Source organism: Bos indicus, chromosome 3 (assembly GCF_029378745.1).
Source record: "Bos indicus isolate NIAB-ARS_2022 breed Sahiwal x Tharparkar chromosome 3, NIAB-ARS_B.indTharparkar_mat_pri_1.0, whole genome shotgun sequence".
In the NCBI taxonomy this organism is placed as follows: Eukaryota; Metazoa; Chordata; class Mammalia; order Artiodactyla; family Bovidae; genus Bos; species Bos indicus.
In genome coordinates, this window is record NC_091762.1 from 23,200,932 (window position 1) to 23,228,362 (window position 27,431).

Genomic DNA, 27,431 nt, shown 5'->3' on the forward strand with positions numbered 1-27,431 from the left:
ATAGCAGCTTCCCACTAGCTGTTTTCCATATAGTAGTGTATGTATGTCAATACTACTTTCTCAATTTGTCCCACCCTCTCCTTCTCCCACTGTGTCCACAAGTCCTTTCTTTACATCTGCATCTCTATTCCTGCCCTGAAAATAGGTTCATCAGTACCATTTTTCTAGATTCCATATATATGCATTAACAAGCACTGACCCTTATTTTCAAGTATGTTGACTCACAATTTATATCTACTTGCTTTAAATTGGAAGTCATACTAGTGCAAACACTTTCTAAAAGATCTACATTTTTATAATCCCCTTCCCCACGTTTTGTGACTTCGTCCTGTTTTACATCTTCATGCTTATCTTCTTACTGCTATTTGTATTTACAATTGCTTTGACAATTTTTTTCATTGTTTTTCAAAATCTCTACTGGCTTATTTAAGTGATCTTCAGTCCTTGTATGTATACCTTTCCAACTGTGATGTTCCTTTTCTATAGATTCTTGTTTCTTTTCTCTTTAGAGAAGACCCTTTAATATTTCTTTTGGGGGTAGGTTTAATCTCGCTGAATGCTTTTAGTTTTTACTTGGCTGAGAAACTCTTTCTCTCTCATCTATACTAAATGATCATTTTGCTGGGTATAGGATCCATGGTTGAAGGTTTTTTTCCCTTCCTGGACTTCAGATATATTATGTCACTCCTTCTGGCCTGCAAAATTTCTTCAGAGAAATCAGCTGATAGCTTTATAGAAATTATATTTTAACTGATTCTTTGTTTTTCTCTTGCTGCATTTAGAATCCTCTTGTTACCTTTAATTTTTGCCATTTGAAGTATGATATGTCTTGGTATAAATCTCTTTGTGTTCATCTTGTTTGGGACCCTCAGTGCTTCCTGTATCTGGATTTCTATTTCCTTCTTAGATTTGAAAAGTTTTAAGCCATAATTTCTTCACATATATTTTCAATCCCCCTTTCTCTTTATTTTCCTTCTGGACTCCCTATTACGTGAAAGCTGGCATGATTTCTGTTGTCTCATAAGTCTTGTAAGTTGTGCTTTTCTTTTTTTTAATTTGTCTTTCTATCTCCTCTTTGGATTTGATTCCCATTATGCTATCTTCAAGATCACTTATTCATTCTTCTGTGTCATTTAGTCTGCTAGTCATTGCTTCTAGATTATATTTCTGTCTTGGCAGTTGAGTTATCTATTTTTTATTGGTTCATAGTTATGGTTTCTAGGTCCTTGTTACAGTGACCTACATTTCTGTTGATACTTTTTCTTAATTCAGTTAGCATTTTATTACCTCCTCTTTTATTGAAGTATAGTTGATTTACAATGTTGTGTAAATTACTGCTGTATAACAAAGTCAGTTAGTTATACATACATATATGTATATTCTTTTTCCATTATGGTTTATTATAGGATACTGAGTATAGTTCTCTGGACTATATAGTAGGACTTTGTTGTTTATCCATTCTGCATATAAAAGCTTACATCTCCTAACCCCAGCCTTCCATTCCATACCTCCCTCAGCCCTCTCCCCCTTGGCAACACTAGTCTGTTCTCTATGTCCATGAATCTGTTCCATGGTTAGGTTCATTTGTGTTATATTTTAGATTCCACATATAAGTGATATCATATGGAATTTGTCTTTCTCTTTCTGACTTACTCCACTTAGTATGATCATCTCTAGTCACATCCAAGTTGCTGCAAATGGCTTGATTTTGTTCTTTTTTATGGTTGAGTAGTATTCCTGTGTGTGTGTGTGTGTGTGTGTGTATCATATCTTCTTTATCCATTCATCTGTCAATGGACATTTAGGTTCTTTCCATGTCTTGGCTATTGTGACTAGTGCTGCTATGAACATAGGGGTACATTAATCTTTTTGAATTATAGTTTTGTCCAGATATATACCCAGGAGTGGATTGCTGGATCATATGGTAATTCTATTTTTAGTTTCTGAGGAACTTCCATGCTATTTTCCACAGTGGCTGCACCAACTTATATTTCTGCCAAGAGTGCAGAAGAGTTCCCTTTTCTCCACACCCTCTCCACCCTTTTTTACTGGTAGACATTTTAGTGATGGCCATTCTGAGTGGTGTGAGGTGGTAACCTTATTTTAGTTTTGATTTGCATTTCTCTAATAATTAGCCATGTTGAGCATTTTTTCATGTGCATATTGGCCATCTGTATTTCTTTGGAGAAATGTCTATTTAGATTTTCTGCCCATTTTTGGGTTGGGTTGTTTTTGTTTCTTTCTTGTTGAGTTGTATGAGGTGTTTGTGTATTTTGAAAATTAAGCCCTTACTGACGGCATTATTTGAAAATATTTTCTCCTATTCTAGAGGTTGTCTTTTCATTTTCTATATGGTTTACTTTGCTATGCAAAAGTCTGTAAATTTGATTAGGTTCCATTTGTTGATTTTTGTTTTTATTTCTGTTGGGAGACTGACCTAAGAAAATGTTGGCACAGTTATGTCAGAGAATGTTCTGCCTCTTCTAGTTTTATGGTGTCATGTCTTATGTTTAAGTAGTTAAGCCATTTTGAGTTTATTTTTGTGTATGGTGAGAGGATGTGTTCTAACTTCATTGGTTTACATGCGGCTCTCCAACTTTCCCAACACCACTTGCTGAAGAGACTTTTTCCTGTTGTATGTATGTTCTTGCCTCCTTTGTCAAAGGTAAATTGACCATAGATGTGTGGGTTTATTTCTGGGCTCTCTATTTTGTTCCATTAATCCACATGTCCATTTTTGTCCTAATACCACATAATTTTGATTATTATCATTTTGTAGTATTGAATGAAGTCTTGGAGGATTATGTTTCCAGCTTTGTTATTTTTCCTCACGATTGCTTTTGCAATTCTAGATCTTTCATGGTTTCGAATGAATTTTAGGATTATTTGTTCTAGTTATGTGAAACATGTCATGGATGATTTTAAAAGGATTGTGTTAAATCCATAGATTGTTTTGAGTAGTATGGCCATTTTAACTATATTAATTCTTCCAATTCAGAGCTGGGATATCCTTCTATTTCTTTGAATCATCTTCAATGTCCTTTATTAATGTATAGTTCTCAGCATAGAAACCTTTGACTTCCTTGGTGAGGTTTATTCCTAAGCAGTTTATTTTGGGGATTGCAATTTTTAAAGGTATAGTTTATTTACATTCCCTTTCTGATATTTCATTGTTGGAGTAAAGAAATGCAACCAATTTCTGTATGTTAACCTTGTATCCTGCTAACTTACTGAATTTGTGTATCAGTTCTAGTGGTTTTTGTGTGGAGTCCATAGGGTTTTCTATATACAGTGTCATATCTGCATATAATGACAATGTTAAATCTTCCCCTTCATTTGAATACCTTTTATTTCTTTCATGTGTGATTGCTATGGCTAAGACTTCTAATACTATGTTGAATACAAGTGGTGAGAATGAGCTTCCTTGTCTTGTTCCAGATTTTAGTGAGAAGGCTTTCAGTGTTTCACCATTGAGTTGATATTGGCTGCAATTCTGTCATAAATAACTTTTATTATCTTGAGTTATTACCTCTTTGTGCACTTCTGGTCTAGTAGACTGGTGAGATCTGTTTCATTATTTGTTCTTTCAGGGAATTTCTTTTGTTCTTCTAATTGGGAGTAGATCTTCCTTTTCATTTTACTTAACTTTGTATGATTTTAGGAGAAACAGTTATCTATTGTGGTCTTGAATGGCTGATTTTATGTGGGAGTATCCCTGTGTAGCCTCCATGAGTCTCATATTTTTGGTGTGAGGGCTGGTTTCAGATGGATGCCAGTCAAGTCTTTCCTCAGTTTGTGCTGGTCATTATCCCCTTGATAGTGGGGTGTGATTGGTGGTGTAGTATCGAAAGCCTGTGCTAGATGTGAGGTGGGGCTTCCTCTCTGCTCTGTATCATGGCTGTCTCAGGGGCAGGGTGTGTTCCCCAGTTGTTGGAGTAGAAGCCTTGAGGGTTGGGTTTAATCAGGCTGTTGCCCTTGAGTGCATGCTCTGCCCCAAAGGAAGTGAGTGGTGAAGCAAGTGAGGGCCATATATTCACAGAGGATATACATCTACAGCTCCACTCAGGGTCAGTCCAAGGTTATGTCCCTATTGTTTGTCTCAGATCTAGTATAAGACTGTGGTGTGGAGTGGGCTGGGGCTGGAGGTTGGGGGGTTGTGGCTGCAAGGATTGAGGTGGCTGCACTGCTGCCTGAGATCGGGGTTGCCTCTGTGGCAGACCTCACCCAGGACCTGTCTGCCTAGATCTGGTGCTAAACTGGAAGACAAACCACTACATACTCCTCAGTGTGGTGTGTTCGTGATGGCCACCAAAGCCCCAGCTGGACCACACCCCAGGGCCTCTGGGTTGTCTCTGTCCTCTCTCAGGGCCTGTCTGCTCAAGATTCACCCCTTGGCCCTTGCACGGCCCTGTTGTGCCGCCCTGTGCACACACTAACGTTTGCTGCATCTACACCTGTTGCTCTGAGCCCTCACTGACTATGGCCTCTGAGGCTATTCCGGGATTACACCCCAGCTGTCCTGGTCTGTCTCTGCAAAGCTAGATCAAGTATCTGCCAAGATCCTGTGCCAGACTGTGGTATGGAGTGAGTGGGGCCAGGGCATTGGCCCCTTTGGATTGGGAAATACAGCAAGGAGGCTGCTCACAGTGCACGACTCTCCACCCTGATTGTCAGCAACCCAGCATGTGCTCCTGATGAGTCTAGACTTCTCCAAACCTTCTGTCTCAGATTTCCCAGGAGGCAAGGGGGCCGGGCCACTCCTTGCAGGACCCCAGGACTGGGATGCCCAAATTGTGACTTGACCTGCTAACTCCAGGGCCGGGTCTACCCTTGTGGACCTTCTCTTTGCAGATCCCTCCCAGGGGCCCAGAACCCGGACAGATTCTTTTCTTTCCCATCCTACCGAGTTATGTGTAGATCCTTCTTGCAGCTTTGGTTTTCAGGAGTTACGCTAGTTTCCAGTTAGTTTCCATTAATAAGTGTCCCACATGTGAATGTATTTTTGATGTGTTTGTGGGGGAGGGGATCTCCATACCAGCTACTACAGCATCTTGATTCTGCTTCAGATGCTGAGCTTTTTAGTGACAGTTTGTCTTTCCTATTCTTACACACTCACCCTGCAGGCTGGTATAGAAATTGGAAACTAAGCAGGCAAAGAAAACTATTTTTTTATACATAGTCTGCTTTAATAGCCACCAAAAAGACTGTGTCATTTCCTTTCACTGACCCTGTCCACCAGTTATGTTAGCTTTCCACATATCACTATAGCAACATATATAAATATATATCATACATTTATACACACATACACACTTTCTAAAGCACTTTTGTGAAGACACAGACTAGGCTTCAGCACAAGCACAACTGGGGGCCTCTTGCATGTCACTTAAAAATGATCACTGCTTTGCTTTACACAAGACTTTCAGTGGGCTTGCTGTGGCCATTAGTCCCTCGTTCCCAGAGATAAGTTGGGATGACAAAAGGGGACAGTATATGTAAAGTCAGTACAGCTTTTGGAGATCACAATAGAATATAAGTAGGAAGTCTAGGCTATGCATGAGATGGCATATGGGAGTCACCACTCCCACCACATGGATTCAAAGTAGTCAGGTGCTGCAGTGTCGACTGATGCCCAGCCTGACAGTGACCCAGCTGCATGGGCCCTGGGTCAGGCAGTCGGGCCCCCCTGCCCACACTGTCCTGCAGGGCACCGCTGCTCAGTCCTGTGCTTTCAGATCTGCCGAGGAGTGCCAATGTGGGGACCACATGCTGCATTGTGGAGAAGCAGGTCGTTTCCCCTGAGCTGACCCTCTGAGGACAGGTGATGAGGCAAGAAATGTCTGTTGCTGGCTCCCATGCCCCCAGCGTATTCAGAAGCAGTGTCACAAAGTCCTCTATGAACTAGGCATGTTTTCCTTAGTGCTGAGCCGTGGGCACCCTGCCTTGTTATTCCTCAACTGCAAGAAAGACCCTCTGCCTTTCACCCTGCCCACGAGGCAATCTCTCTGACTCCTTCCAGACCCTCCAGTAGGTGTGGAGGAGGGCCCAGATCCTCCTCAGCAGACAGGGAGCTGTGAAGAAGGGGCACAGGCCCATCCTTCCTGCTGTTTTAAGGACCTCTGGTGGCTTCGCTTCTTGCATGTCTCCTGGAAGGCAAGGGTCACAGGACTGGAGTGCATGGCAGGGCCCTTAGGGATTTCACCTGGAGACCAAAGTAACACAATGGAAGTAAGAGTCCATTATCAGATCCTGCTGGTGGCTAACAGGCTGGAGAGGGCTGAGTGGTGACAGAAGCCAGGATCGTGGTGAGAGCCTGTCAAGAGGATGAGCTGAAGGGAGGCGCTGAGGTCTGGAGGAGCAGCGGGTGCCACCAGATTAGAGTGAAACCTTCCCACACCACCTGTGGCCAGATCTCTGCTCACAGCCACTGCACACCAGGTGGCCAGACCCTACGGCTCCCTCTTCAGGGGCCAGCTCACTCTCCAGTTTGCTTGGGAGAACGAGGATGACTTTTGTCATTTCCCAGGAAAAGATATGCTTAGCATGAAACAGGCACATATAGAAGTGGCCTGTTTTAAGAAGGAGAGGGCATTTTGAGAGGCAGGCCCTTGTTAAGTTTATGTTCTGTTTACTTGATGAGGAGACGGGGGTGGAGGGCGGTGGGGGCAGGTCAGCAGGGCCCTCAGAAATCATCTAAATCTAGCGCATCCTCTTCCAGATGAGGGTCAGTGGTCTCACAGAGACTGGGGCCAGCCAAAGCCACACAGCCAGTTAGTGACAAGCCTGGGATTAGAACTGGGGCCCTGGCCCATTTCCAGTGGCCTAGCAGAAGTGGGAAGGAGACTCCCAAGCCAGCGAGTATGAGAGGCTGTTGGGTTACCTTTGCTGGGACAGGAATAAGGCTTTACAGAAGCAGTCTTGTAAGAGGTCTTCTAAAAAGGCTCAGGAAAGAAAGGAATCAGAAGAAATTAGCAGGAAAAAATATCAGGGTTAAATTATGGCCCAACCCATTTTCACACTGTGGGGTCAACATCTTTTTAGGTTACAATTTAGGAACATTCCTAGGAATGAACTCAACTGATTATGGCAAAGCTTTAAAGTCCAAGGTAAAAGGCTTGGTTTTTGACTTTGAAGCCATTTCTAACACCTCAAGTTTTTCTTCAAAGTGGCTGCTAGAGAATGCATTGGTATTTTCAATAAACATAGAGAATGCCTGCCTTATAAATAATCTTTCCCTTTAAGTTTCAGTTTTTCCTTATTACCAAGTTCTCTTTTAGATCAATAAGACCCAATGATTTTATGTTGTTTCCTAAAGAAAAACTTGTCAAAATCAAATTGCTGCTTTCAGCCCAATATTATGCAGTGAAATCAACTTGTTAGGTGGCATCTTTCCATCGGTTTTTCATATAGTGACATAGGAACCCCGGAACCCGTGACTGGCCTCAGGATTCCTTTACTGGAAAGCTCATTCAGAGGCAGACCCCACATGTCCTCTGACCTTGAGAATCAACTGAACTGCATTTCTCCCCAGTCCTGACGTGGCATAAAGGAGAGAGAATTGGGGTCAAGAGAGAAGATGATGATAAAGTGAGAGTGAACTGAGAAGTCAGGGAAGGTTTCTGATGAGGGTGGGAGGACTGATGGGGATGGAATCCAGAGGGATGTTCATTGAGAACCTGTGCGCTCACAGATGGACCAGAAATTTCCTCTTGGAAGGTCAGTGCAGGTCAGGAGTCACCTGTGCATTCTGATACAGACGGTGATAGTTGCTCTGATCAGTGCAGTGTTTTCCTTACCTCCAAATTAGTCCTTGCCTTCTTCAAAACGTCGTGTGTCCTGGTCACTGAAACAAACAAACAAACAAACAAACAAACAAACAAACAAAAAAACAGTTCCCAAAGGCAGAAATTACCAGCGGGGTCCATATCTGTCTTGGGTGTGTGTGTTCTAAAGCTTGTCTTTCTGGCCACTAAGCTTGGGGTCTCCTGCTCCCCTCCACCCTCACATCTCCTCCTCTGCCTCTATGATTACTGATGGCACAGGAGGTTCAGGGATATCACATCAGTCTTCCCCATCCCCTAGCCTCTATGGTCACTGTCCATTCACAGCCTAGGTGGGGAGCCTGGAAGGCCCCCCAGTTTCCTGTCCCATTCTCTGGCTCAGGCACCCACACTGGCTGAAGATGAACTGCTCCATGCTCTCCTTCTGCTGGTTGGCGGTCTTCAGACGCTCAGATGTACTCTGAAGGAGACTTTCCTGTTTGGATAGTTTGGTTCTCAGTTCCAGAAGCTCCTTTTTCATAGACTCTCCCTGGGAAGAAAAATAGGTGCTCTGTCAGTGGTCAGAAGGCCTAAAGCACCCTGTGATTTGTGGCTCTTTACACCCCAAATAGGATTCTACAATCTTCTCAAGTATTTGTGAACCAGATTTCCCTCATGAAAGCCTCTAAAACCCTCCAGCAGGTGATGGCTCAGGATGGGCCATGAGGTGGGAACACTGAGGACCTGGAAGCCCCTGTGCAAACGAGCACAGGCCACACTCCAGCTGCTGCAGAGAACCTGAGTCCAGGCCACACTGAAACTCCCAGCTGTGAGTAAGAGCTCTGATTTAGTGCTGACATAGTTCTATTACCTGGGCATCAAAACTTGGTCATTAGGAATATTATGCCTGGGGAGACAGGGCTGGCCTGAGACAGTCTACAAGTCTGTAAATATATCTGCCAACCTCAGGATGGCAAAATACTTCCTCCTTGCAATTAGCAAAGTTGGATCCCATAAAGTTATCACTGATACTAGTCTAGAATGAAACCCCTAGGAGGGATTTTGAAATCTACCTAATCCAAGATCATCAACCAGAGTGGCCTAAGATCTGAGAGCACCTGGGGGAGGCTGACTCTCACCAGGCTTGACCCAGAGACACAGGTTTAAGTGGAAATTTTTCTGGGATTTCAGTGGGTGGGTAAAAAGGGCTGGTCCACTCCTGGTGACATTCTGTGATCCTGTCTGCCTATGTGGACTTGGGGGTGAGTGGGAGTGGGCTTAGGATGGAAAAGGAGGTGTTGATGTTTTAAATGGCCCTGAACTTCAGCTCAGCTGAACTTTAGAAAGTTAAAGGGATGGAACAATTGTGGGTTACCAGGGCTCTCATGTCTCTGCCTCCTCTATGTTCTTTTCTTCTCCTGTTTGGCTCCTTATCCTGGGGGTCAGGCTGGGAGGAGAGGAATGTTTTCAGACCTGCACAGAGAGCGCTCACCACGGAGGAGAGGTCTCCCTCCAGGGACACACGCCTCATGTCACCTTTGTCCCAACTGCCCATTCGGCTCCTGATCTTCAGGCTCTGCAGGCCGAGGAGGTAGAAGGCTAGTTGGGGGGCAGAACCGGTAGAGGATGCTGGCTTCTTACCACTTTGTCCACAAGCACAGGGCCGGGGGAGCTTGGCAAGGCTGCTCGCCAGAACATGGTGAGGAGGGAGGCCGACTCCTCCAGCCGGTGGTGCAGGGCGGTGGCGCTGCTCCTCAGCTCCTGGATGCCTTCGCTGCCCATCACCTGGGAAAGGGGCAGTAGCCATGGGCATCCCTGTGGCTGAGAGAGCACAGGCCTCAGCTTCCTTTGTGAGCGAGGTACGGCCACAGGCTTGCTTGAACCTGTGAGACTTTTTTCTAACCTGGAAGCCAAGGTTCTCTGACCTCAGCAAGGACCTCCCACTTTGTAAGAATTCATTTGATTCCACACTTTTTGGCTTTTAGTCCTGCTTTGTGCTCTGGAGTCTAAGGTTCCTATTTTTGTACTGTACCCCCACCCCCACTGCCCTTCCCTAAATCAGGCCTTATGCTTCAAATGGGCTGCACCATTTGTAGCTCAAAGGACTGAGTGCTGCTCCCTTTACCTGGCATGTTCTCCTCCCCAGAGAACTGCACAGCCGCTAGTGGCACCCTAACCCCCAAGAACCTGTCGCCTTCCTTCTGGGATAATCGCCACTTCTGGGTTCACTCCGTCAGCACTTCCAGCACTGTGCCTGGAGCCCCTTGTTGTATTTGTTGACTCAGGTGTGGGTCTCCCTCTCACGTGTTGGGGCTCCTGGAGCTAAGACAGCACAGTGGCTGGTACCTAGGTCTCTCCCTGGGGAAAGACTCTGAGAAGCCTTGTGGCCTGCTCTCCTCTCCTGCTCAATTTGAGCAGAGAAATCCAAGGCTGCCACCCTCCTCACCCCTTCCACACATCTGGCCCATATGGATGAATATTCTCAATTCCCAGGCAACTGATGAAGTGATTTTATCCTGCCTACAAATGATCATATCCCAGTGTGACTTTAGCAGATAATAAAGAACCAAACAGCATTGCAAGTATGCTGATGCTTAACATGCTCTACTGATGAGGATGGCAATGCTGCACATGCTTTTCTGTGGTTCTCAGGGGAAATGGAGAGTCAGCTACATCTGGAACAGAACAAAGCTGGTAGTGAAACTAGCTGGTGAAGACGGAAGCCCTAGCTGGATGTAAATGGAAGATACATCCTCAGCTGGTGAGAGATGTGGAGCAGGAAAAACGATAGTGGGAGAAGGAGTTAAAATCAAAAGAAGAAAGGGCTTAAGGAAAAGTTGCACCTAAGAGCTAAAATGTGATTACCTCTATGCCTGGAGCTTCAAGACCAGAGAAGCTGCAGGTTGGTCTCACCAGTGATGCTATCTTCTTGACCAGCAGTCTGCCCTCCCCAATCTGCTCTCTTAGGGCACTATAGTCATCAATGTGGCCAATGACGTGGCGGCCATGCTTATTGGCAAAGGAGCCATCAGTAGCGTCGCCCTCCAGCTTGCGAGGGTTCTTCATTACTGGAGAAGCATCCAAACCCAGCTCTGAGGAATAAAACCACAACAACAAAGAACCCACTGTTATTCATAGTCATCCTCAGTTCAATCCAAAAGGGACATCAAATAGTAAAAGAGGCCAGAAACAAGATCGACAGTTTTGGAAAGCACACCTGTGAAGTCCATACATATTCTGGGTTCTATATTATTATAGTCTTTCTCTCACCATCTCAGAATCATAAAATTGCCAGGAGGTAAATTTTATCCTTATTGACAAACATTCAGGAAAGACATTAATGTGTTTTTTTTTTTTTTAATTTGGGGGTTGAGAAGACACAGACAAGGAAATTAAGCTGGATACAGAGAGCACTTTCAAGAAGGAAGAGGTTACAGTACAATGAAGCAATACCAGAGCAACAGGAAAACCACATGAGGAAGAGTAGTAACAAAAAAGGCAGCCACAGGAGGTGGAATGATAGGGCTAAAGGCCTTGGGACATGCAGAGAAAAATCTCTAAATTCAGATAATGTATATACAGAGAACCAAAAGTTACTTGTATTAATAATTTTCCATCATTAGACCCTGAGTCCTGTGGTTGCCCTCTTTACCGTTCGTCCTACTGAAGGTTGTGGTCTCTGGGCCAGGAGCCGCAGAAGAAGAGCTGGGGAAGACGAGAACTGGAGAATTCATGCCCACATCCCGAACTGGAGGGGAGGCAACCGAATCTAGGGAGTAAAGACAGCCACAGCTTTAGGAACCCTGGAACACACCACTCCACTGGAGATCTAAGGCACCATGACCCTCCTCTCATACAGTCATCACCCATGTTCCACAATCAAAACCAACAGCAAACTAATCACTTATTTTGAAATAAGATGTGAAGGCTGTTCCATGAGAAAAAAGCTTGTAATTTGAAAAAACTATTAGGCGTATTTTTCTAATCCCAAATATGAATACAATATTGTATGCAGTATGTCTAATACAATGCTTTGTAACTAAATATAAATATGCATAAATATACGCGAAGAATTGATGCTTTTGAACTGTGGTGTTGGAGAAGACTCTTGAGAGTCCCTTGGACTGCAAAGAAATCCAAACAGTCCATTCTAAAGGAGATCAGTCCTGAGTGTTCTTTGGAAGGACTGATGCTAAAGCTGAAACTCCAATACTTTGGCCATCTCATGTGAAGAATTGACTTATTGGAAAAGACTCTGATGCTGGGAGGGATTGGGGGCAGGAAGAGAAGGGGACGACAGAGGATGAGATGGCTGGATGGCATCACCGACTCGATGGACATGAGTTTGGGTGAACTCCAGGAGTTGGTGATGGACAGGGAGGCCTGGCGTGCTGCGATTCATGGGGTCGCAAAGAGTCGGACACGACTGAGCGACTGAACTGAACTGATATGCAGTACATATGTTAAAATATTTGATCAAGAAGTGAATGGATTTATGGGGATTTAACTCTGCTCTCTAATCACTGTTCTAATGAGTCAGTACTGGAAAATATGTACTAGTATAAGAAGAATAGGAGACATAAGCCTTGGTGAGTTTGAGATGCCCTAGTGGAGACCAGACCGCAATCTGGAAAATATCACGAAGAGACTGATATGATCCCACTCAGGCAAATGTGGCTTAGAACCAGATTTCTAGCTCAGGCCTCTCTGCTATATGATGATGAGGAGGAGTGACTGAGCCAGCAGGAATGAGTCCTGGCTGGTGCTGTGGGGAGGCATTGAGAGGGCAAAGCCTGAGAGGGAAGAGAAGCAATACCGAGACAGAACATAATGAAGGAGAAGGAACACAGCAAATCAAAACTTCTGCTTTAAATCCTGGGTTGGCCTGTTAACTCCCACAGACCTCAGCGTATCAATTAATTGTCTCAGTGCCTATATTTTCTCATGTGAAATACAGAGATAGTAAATCCTGCACTAGCTCTGATGAAATTATTTGAAAAATTATTTGAAAACATGGTAAATTTTAAAACACTCCACAAACATAAGGAATAGGCATTAACATATACAGCTGTTAATTGTTTTGAGTACTTCTCATGGTGTCAGGTACTTGTAAATTATTTCATTTAATGCTCCACATAATAGTTTATATTATTATTATCCTCATGTTAAAGAACAGGAAGCTAAGGCTTAAATACTTGAGGAGTTTTAGCACTTTTCCTAAGGCAAACAACATGTAAGCGGCAAACTCAGAATCTGGAGCCAGATCTTACCCCAAACTCCATGCCCTCAAGGCACTGTACTGAAGCATCTTTGATTTCACCCTGACCCTAAGGAGTGTGGAAGAGGCAATATTGTCCCTTCCACCACACACATCCTGGGGACCTTCCCACTGGCTGAGGGCTTCATGATTCCCTTTTCCTTCCTACCTTGGAAGAATGGCTGCTTGTTTCCAGGGTCAGTGTTGGTGGGGAATTTCTGGTTAACGGAGGAGGAGCTGAGGCCAGCTTTGCTGGCACCACCATCCAACTGCTGTTCGAGCTGCAATCGCAGACAGTTGTTCACCTGAATGCTCTGCTCCAGCTGCCCTCGCAAAGCTCGGATCTCTGCCACCAGGTGGCTCAAGTCACTGCTCAAAGGGACTTGGTGACAGGCATCCCAGGTATAAGCTGAAAGGAGAGAGAGAGATCTGGTGGCACTGAACCAAGTGTTTCCAAGCATCTGTCAGAACACTCTTCTGTGACGTTCCTTTCTGCCAAGGACCCCACTGTAATCTCAGAATCCCAGGACTAATGTGGCTTAGAATCTGTTTAGAACCATTACATCCCCTGCTGTGATGGGGATGTCACTTTTCCTGGGCGAGGACTGGCACATATTAAGATGGTACACACTCCAGCCTGGAGTTTCCTTGAGACTCAAATGACCCTTGTCCATTTAGAGGGCACATGATTGGCAGATGAAGTCAAACCTAATATTTCTCCTCCTTATTAACCTTAGTCCTTCAGGCTAGAGAGCAGGGTCTTTCAAGGCAGAAGATCAATACTAAGCTGGAGAAGTACACAGACTGAGAGAGAAGATGTGATGACCTCCACATTCAGGAATCAAAGGGGACAGGAAGAAGAAGGCATCAGGCCTTTGGGCAGCACTTAAGAATGGGAGGGATAGGGCTTCCCTGGTGGCTCAGTGGTAAAGAATCTGCCTGCTAACACAGAAGTCGTGAGTTCAATCCCTGGCCCAGGAAGATCCCACATGCCATGAAGCAACTAAGCCCATAGGTCACAACTACTGAGCCTGTGCTCTGGAGTCTGGGAACTACAATTATGGGGCACATATGCCTAGAGCCTATGCTTTTCAGCAAGAGAAGCCACCACAATGAGAAGCCCATCCATCCCAACTAGAGAAAAGCCTGTGCAACAGTGAAGACCCAGTACAGTCAAAAATAAATGAATTTTAAAAATTAAAAAAAAAATGAGAGGGAGAGATCATAACTAATTGGACTTCTCAAGTTCTACTTGCCTTTTTACCTGCACTCATCACCCATAGCCTTTCTCTATGTACTGGGGGAAGAAGAAATCTAAGAAATATTCTATAAGACTATAATTGCTCATCTAAAAACATTGAAGTCAAATGTGTTTAAAAAGAATTTGTTTCAGTTTTTATCAAGGTAATAGGATGCATATACCATATGATACATGCATCCAGTTGCATCAGAGCCATGGGCCTTAACCAAACACGTTATTTCTGCAGTGAGCTATGTGAATATTCTCACGAAATGGAATAAATGAAGAGTGCAGGACAAGATGGCAGAGTAGAAGGACGAGCTCACCTCTTCTTTTGAAAACACTAAAATCACAACTAACTGCTAAACAACCATCAACAGAAAACGCTGGCACCTACCAAAACAGATATTCTGCATCCAAAGACAAAGAAGACACAGTGAGAGAGCAGGAGGGGTGCTTTCATGATATAAGCAAATCCCATACCTGCTGGGTGGGCTACCCACAAACAGGAAAATATATTGCAGTACTCCCACAGGAGAATTCTGAGTCCCACACCAGGCTTCCCAGCCTGGGGATCTGTAATAGGAAGGAGGAGCTACTGGAGCATTTGGCTCTGAAGGCCAGCAGGGTTTGAGTGTAGGAGTTCCACAGGGCTAGGAGAAACAGACTCCAGTTTTAGAGGGTGCACACAAAGTTTCATGAGCACTGGGACCTAGGCCAAAGCAATGACACCATAGAAACCTGAGCCAGACCTACCTGCAGGTCTTGGAGGGTATCCTGGCTCTCTGTAGGGATATGAACACTGGTGGTAGAAGCTCCAGGGAATATTCAACAATGTAAGCTCCCACTCCAGTGTTCTTGCCTGGAGAATCCCAGGGATGGTGGATCCTGGTGGGCTGCCGTCTATGGGGTTGCACAGAGTTGGCCACGACTGAAGCAACTTAGCAGCAGCAGCAGGAGGCTCTCCAGGAGGTTGCCACTTTGGCACCAAGACCTGGCCCCACCCAACAGCCTATAGGCTCCAGTGCTGGGATGCCTCAGGATAAACAACCAACAGGAGGATGGGAACACAACACTACTCATTAGCAGACAGGCTGAATAAAGTAATCAGGAGTCCACTGATGCCTCTAAACATACCCCTTGACCTAGCTCTGCCCACCAGAGGGGCAAGATCCAGGTCCACCCACCACTAGGCAGGCACCAGTCTCTCCCACCAGGATGCCTGAACAATCTCCTGGACCAACCTCACCCACTAGGTGGCAGATATCAGAAGCAAAAATAACTATAATCCTGTTGCCTATGGAAAGGAGACCACAAACACGGAAACTTAGACAACATGAGACAGCAGGGAAATATGTTCCAAACAAAGGAACAAGATAAAACCCCAGGAGAACAACTAAGTGACGTGCAGGTAGGCAATCTACCAAAAAAAAAATTCAGAGTAATGTTGGGTAAAGATGATTCAAAATCTCAGAAAAGAATGGAGGCACAGATCAAGAAGATACAAGAAATGTTTAACAAAGAGCTAGAAGGTATAAAGAACAGAGTTTTACAATACAGTAACTAAAATGAAAAAGGCACTAGAAGGAATCAGTATCAGAATAAATGAGGTAGAATAACAGATAAGTGAATTGGAAGACAGAATGGTAGAAATCACTGCCATGGAACAAAAGAATGAAAACAAAATAAGGACAGTTTAATGCTCTGCGGAGAGGATATTGGCCCTCCTACAACATTGCTTTCCATGAAAAAGTCTACAGCTGGAGTGACTATCCAATGCTGGTTAAGAAGCTGGGTTTGGACTACTCTTACCATCTGGCTTCATGAACTAAAATCTTCTGGCGTGACCAAGGAAAAGTGACTGACATGGAATCTATGAAATATATCATGCAATACAGTAGTATGTAGCACATTTCTCAAGAATCATTCTTCAAAAGTCCTTTTCTTCCCCATGGATAAAGAATCCACATTACAAGGAGGATCCTTACAGGAAGGGTGATCCCTGGAACACCACCTGGTGCTGTGAGGATATAAACTCATAGAGTACAAATTCTGGAGGTGGCTCTGACACAAGGTGGTAGATGTCTACCTGGCATCCAAGTACAAAGCCGGTGCCATTAGTGGGCACACAGTACAAGGTGGTCTCCCTGTTTTTTACTGGAGCCATTTCAACAAAACTCTGCATGAAAGCATGCCAGAGGCCTAAGACTGATTTTATTATCATGAAACCAAGTTTGTAACTTGACATAAAATGAAGGAGGGAGATGAGGGAATAGAATGGAATAGAAAGCTTCAAATAAGATGCCAAAGGCACTATTCTGGCTATGTTTTTCCATTCAGAATTAGTCTTAATAAAATACATTCAATTGAAAAAAGTAAATTAAAAAATTAGGACAGTTTTAAGAGACATCTGGGACAACATTAAATGTATCAACATTTGTATTATAGGAGTTCCAGAAGGAGAAAAGAGAGAGACAGAGCCTGAGATAATATTGGAAGAGATAACAGCTGAAAACACTCTTAACGTGTGATAGGAAACAGTTGCTCAAGTCAAGAAAGTGAAGATAGTCCTACACAGGATAAACCCAAGGAGGAACACTCTCAGACACATATTAGTCAAATTGGGAAAAATAAAAGACAAAGAGAAAATATAGCCAAGACATGGAAAAATAAAAGACAAAGAAAAAATAGCCAAGACATGGAAGCAACCTAAATGTCCATTGACAAATGAATGATTAAAGAAGATATGGTGCATGTATACAATGGGCTATTGCTTAGCCATAAAAAAGAATGAAATAATGCCATGTACAACAACATGGGTGGACCTAGAGATTATCACACTAAGTGAGGTCAATCAGACAGAAAAACACAAATATAATATCACTTATATATGGAATCTTAGAAAATGATACAAGTGAACTTATTTACAAAGCAGAAACTGACTCTCGGACTTAGAAAACAAACTTCTGGTTACCAAAAGGGAAAGGTGGGGGGAGGGGTAAATGAGGAGGTTGGTATTAACATAAACATCTTCTGTAAAACCTATATGGGAAAAGATTCTGAAAATGAATGGATATATGTCTGTGTATAACTATATCACTTTTCTGTACACCTGAAACTAACACATTGTGTATGAAATGTACTCCAATATTTTTTTTTAATTTTAAAAGAGAAAAAAAAAAACAAAGTGTGAAGACTTAGCCAAACAAATTCAGATTTTACTATAAAAACTCTAACAGCTTGTTATTGGTGGAAGAATGGACATATTTATTAGTGGAACAGAGTGAAGAATTCAGAAATAGACTCACACATATATTGGCAAGTGATTTTTTTTTGCCTTGGCCGTTGTTTTTTAATGGAGATGCCAAGCAATTTGAGGATGGTTGTGGTGATGAAAAATCAATTGTGTTTCTATATCCTAGCAAAAAAATTACTTGGCAGTTGAAATGAAAATGTTATCCCACACATGAGAAATATTTATGTAAAAATTAAAATATGAAAGATGAATATACAAAAAATTACAAAATATTACTAACAGAAGTTATGGTCAGTTGATTGTCAACAAAGCTGCCAAGGTAATTAAATGGGAAAAGGACATTCTTTGTAATAAATGGTGCTGGGAAAACTGGATATCAATATAGGGAAAAAAGAACTTTAACCTTTTTCTCACATCATATACAAAATTAACTCAAAATGAAACACAGCAAAACACAGTTTTGCTCTTAAACATAAGAGCAAAAACTATAAAACTTCAAGAAGAAAAATACAAGGAAATCTTTATGATCTTGAGATAGACAAAGCTTTCTTCGCTAGGACATAAAGAAAAGAGTAAATAATAAAAAAAAAATTTGATGTTCAATAAAATCTAAAAAGTGCTGTCTTTCAAAGACACTAAAAGGACTTAGAGAAATATCTGCAAATTATTTTTCTGACAAATTAATTATGCCCAGAATAAAAATGTCTTTAAAGAAAACTTTTTTCTCACTTTGGGAAGGTCAGTGTGGGAGCTGGTTGTCTGCAACAATCGCTGCGTGGGTGATCAGAATTCACAACATCTGAGACTTTTTCAAATGATGACACCACCAGCATGGTTCTTTGCATTTTTTAAAAATCACTGTATAATCTGGATTTTGATTAACTTGTCTCAGACCATCCAGGTAGGTGAAGTTTGACTCTTGTAGCCTATTTTTAAGGATCTGTAGGCTGAATCTTGCTCTTGTCACCAGCATCTGGGCTTTGTGTGTGAGGGCTCCCCGCTTTTTATTGGGATCCTCAATGACTGAGGCTTTTTCTCAGATAGAACAAAGTAAGTTTCCAAGATCTCTGGAACTCCCAAGGTAAAGACTTCATCGGAAGCTCTAGCAAGAACAAGAAGCTCCCAGGGTGGGGAAGAAGGGAAAACATACCTTTCAGCGTCTTCTTGGAGTCACCATAAAGTGCCTCATAGATCTGTAGCTCTGACTGGAGGGACTGGAAGAGCTGCTGTTTCTCTTCGCACTGTTGCTGCAGGAGGGCCAGCTTACGCTGCAGCCTGGCAAGGGAGAAGCAAGGGTCCACTGAGCAGGTGGATTCCTATCAGGGCAAGAGGCTCTGAGCCAACTTTTACATCATAGAATTTTAGCCCTAGATGTCAACTGAGGTGTCATGAAGACCACTGCCTTTATTTTACAGATGTGGCAAGGGAGGCTCAGAGGGTAAAGCCCCTTTGCTTAGAACTGTGCTGTTAGCTATCACACCTGGGACACACTACCCGGTGTTCTTACTGCCCCACCGTGTCTTGTCATGTTGTCCAGCAGTTACAGGGCTTATGCTGGGAAGCAGCACCAAGGCTGGTGTAGACCTCCTAGGTGATGATGGGACTAATATCCCAAAACTCACTAGAAGTACTTTCTCCAGAATCTGATATGCTAAAGCCTTACTTACATAAGAGAGTTTTACTCTCTCAACTTTGGAGTGAAAAAGTCATTCCTAGAGAAGTCCTTCCTTCTGTTCAAAGTTACCCATAAATCTGAAATAGCAGAAGGGATATCGAGGTTTCTGAAAAGGACCATTCACTGACTTGCCAATATCCCTTTTTCTAAATCTGAAAATGCGGCCATCTTCAACGGGCTCCCTCTAACCTGGAGTCTTTCTCCTGGAGAGACAGTCGTTCCTCCTGGAAATGCAAGATCTCCTGCTGCTTCTCCTTCAGGTCTTCCAGTAACTGCTGCCGGTCTACCTTTTGGTGCTCCAGCTCCATTTCCAGCTCTTGAAGCCGGGATCGAGAGGTCAGCAGAGCCTCCCTCAGGCATTCTGTTTCCTGGGAGTGCTCTGGAAAGCAGGACACAGGAGTGCGTATATTTTAGGGTCAAAGGTCAGCAGGAAGATAAGCCCAAACACATCCATCCCGACAAACAGAACTAAGGTGAAAGGAAGGCCAGCTTATGCTGCCAGGGAGGCAAAGCCAGTGTCTGCTGTTACATCCACATGCTCCAAGGAGTGGGGGCCTCTTTCTCTGCAGAAAGAGGTTGCGGCTGTGATTCAGTATGGCCCGCCTTGGTTTTAGGGAACACACTCTGCTTCCTAACTCTATTTTCTAAGTACTCACATACGCTCTATGCAATAATCCACTCGTGAGTTTTGCCAAGGATCAAGAGGCTTATGTAGAAACCTCTCTTAATGTCTTTTTCCTTTCCTGCAAGCATTATTTCATTCTGGGCTTAATCCTCTTAGCCACCATTCTTTGTCTATTTGGCTATTCAATAAATATTTGTAAATAAAAATAATTTGTGATTGAAAATACATTGATTTCATTAACTCAATTAAAACTAAGGTCACCGCCCACCCCCCATCCCCCCACCCAGGCCCCAGAGGAAATGATGCCCACACATGGATGCCCGCTCAATAGTGTTGAGAAAGCTCTGCAAGATGTTTTTCTAGCAGAGGACCAGGGACCAAAGAGGAGCCCTGAGTGTGTAAGGAGGGAGATGGAGAGGAGACATGGGGATAGCACATCAGCACGAGAGGGACACAGGGAGCCTCAGCGAGGTCTTGGAAGAACCTGAGAGGGTGTTTAGGCCTCCTGCTCCTCCCTTTCCTGGGTCCAAACTAGCTGTGAGTTGTGGGGAGGTAGGACAGGCACTAACTGGTGTCCAGTTTGATAGCTAATGACTGAATTACTGCAAGTGGGTTGCACAGAAGTGGATTTCCTAAAGCTCCTCCTCCTGGAGCCTAGGCGTCTGAAGGCCCATGCTTGGGCATTGTCAGGAAATAGCCCTTTCTAGAGTGAGAAAAGCTATGGGAGTTTGATGTTGGTGGGTCTGAGTAGCTCTGTTCTCCACCTTCTCTCTTTGCTTGTCCAATTGGTGATGGGTGTGGCCAGGGAAGAAATGGATACAACACTGACCACAGTTTGTGGCTTTTGGCACTCACCTCTGGAAACATGACTGAGCTGAGCCTGAAGCCTGTGGTTTTCTTCCCTAAGGACTCTGTTCTCATTGGAGAGCTGAGGTGTGGACTCCAGGCCTGGACTGTAGAAGTTAGAGGTTGAGCCTGTCCGGGGAAGTGCAAGCAGGTAAGTTACACATTTGTGTAATAGAGGATCTCTGTTTGCTCATTCTCTGTCTCCAGACACTGTCCCAACCCAGCAGAAAACCCCGAGGACTCGTGTCCTGGTGGGACAAAGTCTGCTGGGCTGAATACCTGGCTTTCCTGTGGCTCCTCTGCATGGGTTCTTTGCATGCATTTCATGTGCCCTGGGTGAGCTGTTCAGGAGGCTCTATTCCCTAAATAGCTGCTCCTGCTGCAGTGTGGACAGGTCAAGGGTGTTTGGAAAGGCTGGCCTCCCAGTGTCAGCAGCCTGGGGGAGAGTGTGGGCAGGAGGCTACCTTGGTGAGTGGCTGCGGGAGGCCTTGCAGACCTGGCTCCACCACATGCCAATCACAGAACCAGGGCACAGAAGTCAGCAGGCAGCAGATGAGCAGCTTTAGGGTGAACAAGAAGCCAGAAGATTCTGGGGACCAGATCTGGTTAGATCTGCATTGAGGAGAGTTACTCTCTGAGCTCAGATACAGCAACAAAGGGAAGGGAATGGTCCTTGCTCCTGCCTTGCTGACTGTAAGGAGCAAGTGGAGGAAAGCAGACTACAGTGCTTTGAAATCTGTGACTCTCTTCTCTAGGGCAACCTTCAGAATCTCCCTAATTAGACTGGAAATAGGAGGCACTGGGCCTCTCCTACCACTTTCGCGGGCAGTGGAGCTGAGCCTGTTTTCCAGCTGCTCCCGCAGGCGGTCATTAATGCAGATGGACTCCTCCAGGCGCTGGCGTAGGTTCCGGATTTCACCAAGATGCTCCTCTAGCAGGTCAGCCCCTGCAGCCACCCAGGACAGGAAGAGGTAGAGATGGAGCATCCTGTCTATTAGTGGGGCCCACTAGGGGGGCTCTGCCAGTGGTCTCTCAGCAAGATCCCTAAATATCACTGTCCTCTCTCATGGGCATATGGGAGCTCAGGTGACTTTGTTTAAAGAGTAAATTGGCTCCACCAAGATGTATACACACAGACACACACACACAGACACACACAAACACACACACAATGGAATATTACTCAGCCGTAAAAAATAACAAAATAATGCCATTGCAGCAACATGAATGGACTTAGAGATCGTCATACTGAGTGAAGTCAGAGAAGGAGAAATATCATATGACATCCCTTATATGTGGATTCTAAAAAGAAATGATACAAATGAATTTACTTACAAAACAGAAAGAGACTCACAAACTTAGACAACAAACTTATGGTTGCCAGGGAGAAGGTTGAGGGAAAGAGATAGTTAGGGCATTTGGGATGAACACACACACACTGCTATATTTTAAATGGATAACCAACAAGGACCTACTATATAGCACACAGACCTCTGTTCATGTTGCCTGGATGGGAGGCGAGTATGCGGGAGAATGGGTACGTGTATATGTATCACTGAGTCCCTTTGTTATTCACCTAAAACTATCACAACATTGTTAACTGGCTATACCTCAATACAAAAAAAAGGTTTAAAATTAAATAACCTATCACTTTTACCCTAAAAAAGAGTAATTTGATTTCAAACACAGGACAGCTAGTGCTAAGCAAGCCCCATGGGCCTCCTCCCATATAGGGGTGCATGTAAGGGAGTTGTAAGTGTACATGTACAGGGTTTCATAGGGTTTAGAGAAACAATTGACCTGCTCGGCTTTGTATTTACCTGTGGGCTTGGAGTTAAGCTGGTACATGGAGGAGCCTGAGGATAGGTCCCCGGATATGCTCCCTTTCTGAGGCCTCATCACGTCCCACTGGCCACTGCTACCCAGGTACCCAGGCTCCAGGATTCTGCCCAGGTCCGTGGTGCCCCTTGGAGGACAGAGGGGCTGGGGAGGGTTGAGGTAGTGGGAAGATCTGGCTTCTGTGTGGTTGGTTGGCAGTGTGGCTGGGGAAGCAGGATGAACACTGGTGACACCTGGGCAGAAGGAAACATGAGTGAGAAGCAGTAGCAGAGCACAAGGATCAGCCAGGAAACGTGTGACTGAGAAGAGCAGACACTGGAGGGGACACACGGGCTGAGGTCCCAGTCAGCTGTGGAAAAGCAGTGACATGAAGACTGACACCCCAGAAGCTACAACTCTAACCCCTTGTATTTGCTAGCATGAGCGCAAGAGTTAGGGGGTGAATAAAGCATCATAAAGTCAGCCATGTGCACGAAAGGAAAGTCCTGTGGCCCTAATCCTGGCTCCTATGATAATGCCTCATGATAGAGTCCAGGGAAGTTCCTGGGCAGAACTCACTGGGAAAGTCAGGGGTCAAGAGTGTGATGGGCCGTAGCACTGAGCACACCTGTGAACAGGAATGTCTGTGTTCCTGTGAGTACTTGCTGTTCCAGAAGCTAAAGTGCCCGTTTTCCCAGTTTTCCTTTGGGGTTGTCAAAAGAGGAAGGGGGCATAAATCCAGCTAGAATGGTGGCCCCAGTCACTCCAGACTGAACTCTTTGCTGAGGTTGGGGGAGGTTCTGTATAAGGTAAGAGGTGATCTGAATCTTACTCAACATGATTCAGGGAACCGAAATGTCATCACTTGCATCTGAAGAGTCACGAACACTCTCCCATGGGAGAGGTAGGACCTTTCATTTCATAGGCTGATGCCTTCATAGACCCTGTGAAATCACGGGCCTTCCCATCATCTCCGCTTCTATTTAAAAATAATCCCAGCTGGGTGAGAGAGGGAAAGAAGTGAACTGGCTATAGTTCAGGATATTCACATTCAGAAGACTGCTTTCTTCCAGGGATTATCGACATGAGCAGCAGAGTAAACAGGTAGCTCTGCCTAAAAAACAGGAGTGAGGAGTGAGGTCCTGGTTTCTTCCAACCAAGCCAACCCCCTTTGAGGGATTAATGTAGTTGGCAGTTGCCAATTTTGATCCTTGTTTGTAACTGTTCTCAAATTTGGCTACATTCTGGAATCATCTAAGACAATGTAAAAACAAGTACCAGTGCCTGGTTCCCCAGAGATTTGACTTAATTGGTATGTGGTACAGCTTGGGTACTGAATGTTTTAAAATCGTCCTAGCTGACTCTAATAAGCAGGAAAGTTTGAGAAGTATTGTCAAGTATCTCCCCTTCCCCAATTTGAAAAATACTAGATATTCATTGGGATCACTGGAAATTAAGGAGGAGGATAAAAAGTGTAAGCATCCAAATTACAGTCCAGGATTTAAAAGAGAGGTGACTCCCTACCTTGTCCACACCTCTTTCAACCCAACGCCACACAAGGCAAAGGGGGGAATCAGTGGTTGCTGACACTCAGCTTACTTTCTCACCAAGGTTGTAGGAGGCTTCAAATCTTATCAGTAACAGGGATCAGTAGTCTCATGTTCCAGTCTCCCCGGCCACACAATACAGAGCACATGCCCTAAACCATGCAAAAACACCAGATAGACACTTGCACAAGAAGATTTTAGCTCCATAGAGACCTGAGAAGCTGCCATGCACCACTATCCACTCGGAAGCTTGCTTTAAAGCAAAGGAGGAGAGCTGATGAGCTCTTTGGAGAGGACTGTGCTTAACAAGGCAAAGAAAGGGCTACAGCCTTTCTCGCCAAGGCTGGACCATCCAAAATCTGGCCCATGGAACAGACTGGTTGTGACTCCAGTTCAACCCACATCAGCGGACCACTTCAGGCACAGTGCTCTTCTTCCTGTCTTTCCCTTTGGGCAAAGACAATGTGACAATGTGGAAAGATGAAGGAAAAGGAAATGAAGAAAAGAAAAGTAGTCTAGTGAACACTCTTGCCTTTCGGCATGGAAGAGATTTGTTATCCATCAGTTGTTGGTTCCAGATCTGCTATGGTAGCATGGTAGCAAGTTCTAGTTCAGAGAGAATAGCACCTTTCTGTCATCTCTAAAGAGAGAAAAGACTTTTGCAAGGGGCCTCCAGATGGTTCAGCTGAGCTCAGCCTGTGCTCTCAGCAGGACTGTAACAAAACCATTCTAGATGGAGAAGGTATAATGGAAACATGGAACCAGGAGCAGCAGATCCAAATTCAAGCCCATTTCTCCCCCTTACTAGTGACCTTGATCAAGTAACCTCACTCTCTGAGTTTTAGTTCTCTGCCCTGGCTCTGTCACACAAGGTAAGACCATGTTCACGTTGGTAGGTACTTAGATTGCTATACCCGTGTAACACTGGTAGCAGAAGGTAGCCTCTTAGACCTCACTGCCTGCTGGAAGGAACATGTGCAGACTCTCCTTAAAAATAATCTCTGTCTCGCTGGAAATCAAACTAATGTTAGAGTAGACAGTGTATCCAATTTCAGGGATACTAATGTGGTCTAAATGGGGCTCAAGGTGTACACATTCTCAGCTGTGGTCTTAGGTCATTGGACACTCTCTATATGGTGACCATCAATCTCTGGCCCATCCAAGCTCTTCTTTACAGGCACAGACCATGGTTACAAGGTAATTTCAGATTGCTTTCTAGTATTTTTTAAAGCACTACTAGAGGGAAAATTCATCATGTGAAGTTCTTTTCTTATTTCACATAGGAGGATAGTTAGTTGCCTACTAACTGATGAAACACACATATGAGAAAGATAACAGCGAATATATTTCCCAAAACAGCAAGCGCAGCTCTGCCTCAATCATCCACTGATAGCGTGTACCCCTGTGTTATTTTTGAAACTCTGCCATCCAGCCAAAGCCATGCAGAGACACACAGTGTGGGTCCACCATTCGCAAGCACACAAACGCAGCAGGAAGTGCTCACTTTCTCCTAACTGCTTCCGCAGCATCTGCAGCTCCTGCTGAGCCTCTGCCAAGGAGACCATGGGTGTCTCACAGCAGCCAGGGAGGGGAGGGCCAGCAGAGCTGAAAGGCAGGAAGCTGGGTGGAGCTGAGGGCAGTGGTGCCTGGGGAAGGCTAACCAGCGTGGGTATGGATTGGAAATGAAGGCCTAGAAACAGAAAGTTAGGGAGAAAGGACATAAGTCATTAGACCGAAAGGGAGAGAAAAGAACGGGTGAAAGATTGAGAAGGTGAAACTATTTCCTGACCAGGTGTCTCCTTGGGGAGTGTCTGTCATTCAATTGGTGATGACTAAGATGGCCAAGGGGGAGCAGAGCTACCCAAGAGGCTGACTTTTCTCACCCCCTCCTTCTTCTCCCCTGCCAGGGCTATCCTGCTTTCACATTCTATGCTCATCTTGTAAACAACTGGTTATAAAAGGCAAGGTAGCATTACCATAGCTCAGGCAGCCATGAGAGCCCCATCCTAGCCATCTGGGCGTGGCAGGTCAGGATGGCTCTGCCTGAATGCTCTCAGGAGCCCTGGGGTGCTGCTGCCAGCATGGGCCAGTCAAGACTCCCCTACACCTAGAACTCCTGAAAGCAGCAGGACTCGCCCTGAGGAGGACTGAGTAGACTAGGAGAGTGGGGACGCTGGCATGACTAATGCATGAAATTCAAGGCTGACGGAAACAAACTTGAGAATCCCAAATCACTGTGCTCATTCACCAAAGGAAAAATAAAAGCCTTGGCAAACTGAGACACAGTGGCATGCAAATCTGTCTGGACATTCAAATAGTTTAAGAAAAATGCTTAACATATGTGGATTCTTCCATCGATGCAAACCTACTGAATTGTAAACTCTGGCAGAAAGTGTTTTAAAAGAAAAAACTTCGCAGGTGATCATTATGCAGCCCATCTATAGACTTCAGGAAGCCTGGGAAGTTCTGATGGTTGAATCTCCTTTTCCCAAAAACAGTTGAAGGGCATGTAGCCCATGGAGGGAGCAGAAACCAAGACGTCTAGACTTGTGGAGACTGCTTCACACAGAAGACAGTGATCACATTCTGAAAAACATCCCTTATCCCAGGATGCTGACATAGTATCAGAGCAGTACAAGACCCCTGAATTACCAAGTGACACAGTCCAGGCCTCCTTCATTCTGATTCTAAAACCTTCGACCTTCTGCTCTTTTTAACCCCAAAGCATTCACAGAGATGTCTACAGTGCTTGATGAATGGTTTTTCCCCATGATTTCCTGGTTTAGCTGGAAATTTTGGCCCAGAAACTTTGAGCCCAAAAAGAGTTGGACACATTCTTTTCCTTAAGATTTGGTTGACTTGCTCTCAAGAGAGACAAGGACGGCAGAAGAAAAGTGTTGTTCTTCTGTAGGCATCTCTACTGAATGCAGCCTCACCACAACCACACTGAAGGCAGGCAGCTAGCCCGTCTTGTTGGGGGGCAGCAGGTGAGAATAAGGTTTGCCCGTTCTGTGCCATTGCTAGTGTGGAGCTGTGATTGGATAATACAACCCCTGGTAACTAACCTGAGGCAGGTAAATGAAATATACAACTCTTTCAGTCCAAGATATACACCATGTATATATCAAGGACCACCGACTCATTCATAAAACCATGAAAGATAATGTAATGTGAACAGAATCCCTTTTAAGGATACGGAAGCATCCTCAGCTATGAAGGAAATAGCCCCACCAACTACAGAGGCTCCTCTGCAGATAAAATGGGGAAAACATACAAGGGAACAGCAGATGGAAATTTCTTTATGCTCTCTGGCTACAATAATCCTGAGAGAAACATTTTGCCTCTTTGATTCCCAGGGTGAAATGAGAGAAAGAAATGAAGATGATTCTTTTAAAATGATTAGCCAA

The 27,431-nt window shown here is 44.5% G+C and overlaps 1 protein-coding gene across 18 annotated transcripts in view; it reads right to left on the minus strand.

Annotated features, from left to right (window-relative positions):
* Positions 1-5,162: 5,162 nt before the first annotated feature.
* Positions 5,163-27,431, minus strand: part of PDE4DIP (phosphodiesterase 4D interacting protein) — a 238,564-nt gene continuing 216,295 nt past the window's right edge. For 6 of the 18 annotated variants that reach the window (XM_070785804.1, XM_070785803.1, XM_070785808.1 and 3 more), the window contains 14 exons: positions 25,529-25,714; positions 22,480-22,731; positions 21,474-21,605; positions 20,669-20,788; positions 19,378-19,567; positions 18,664-18,788; positions 13,187-13,426; positions 11,413-11,529; positions 10,626-10,852; positions 9,402-9,581; positions 8,172-8,310; positions 7,797-7,843; positions 6,881-6,932; positions 5,163-6,202 (listed from right to left, as the gene is read on the minus strand). In XM_070785804.1, the coding sequence (XP_070641905.1) occupies positions 6,057-6,202; positions 6,881-6,932; positions 7,797-7,843; positions 8,172-8,310; positions 9,402-9,581; positions 10,626-10,852; positions 11,413-11,529; positions 13,187-13,426; positions 18,664-18,788; positions 19,378-19,567; positions 20,669-20,788; positions 21,474-21,605; positions 22,480-22,731; positions 25,529-25,714 (2,153 nt within the window). In that variant the 3' untranslated portion in view covers positions 5,163-6,056. Of the gene's footprint in view, positions 6,203-6,880; positions 6,942-7,796; positions 7,844-8,171; positions 8,311-9,401; positions 9,582-10,625; positions 10,853-11,412; positions 11,530-13,186; positions 13,427-18,663; positions 18,789-19,377; positions 19,568-20,668; positions 20,789-21,473; positions 21,606-22,479; positions 22,732-25,528; positions 25,715-27,431 lie in introns of all 18 variants that reach the window. The other 12 variants (XM_070785813.1, XM_070785812.1, XM_019956701.2 and 9 more) reach the window with 5 other exon arrangements.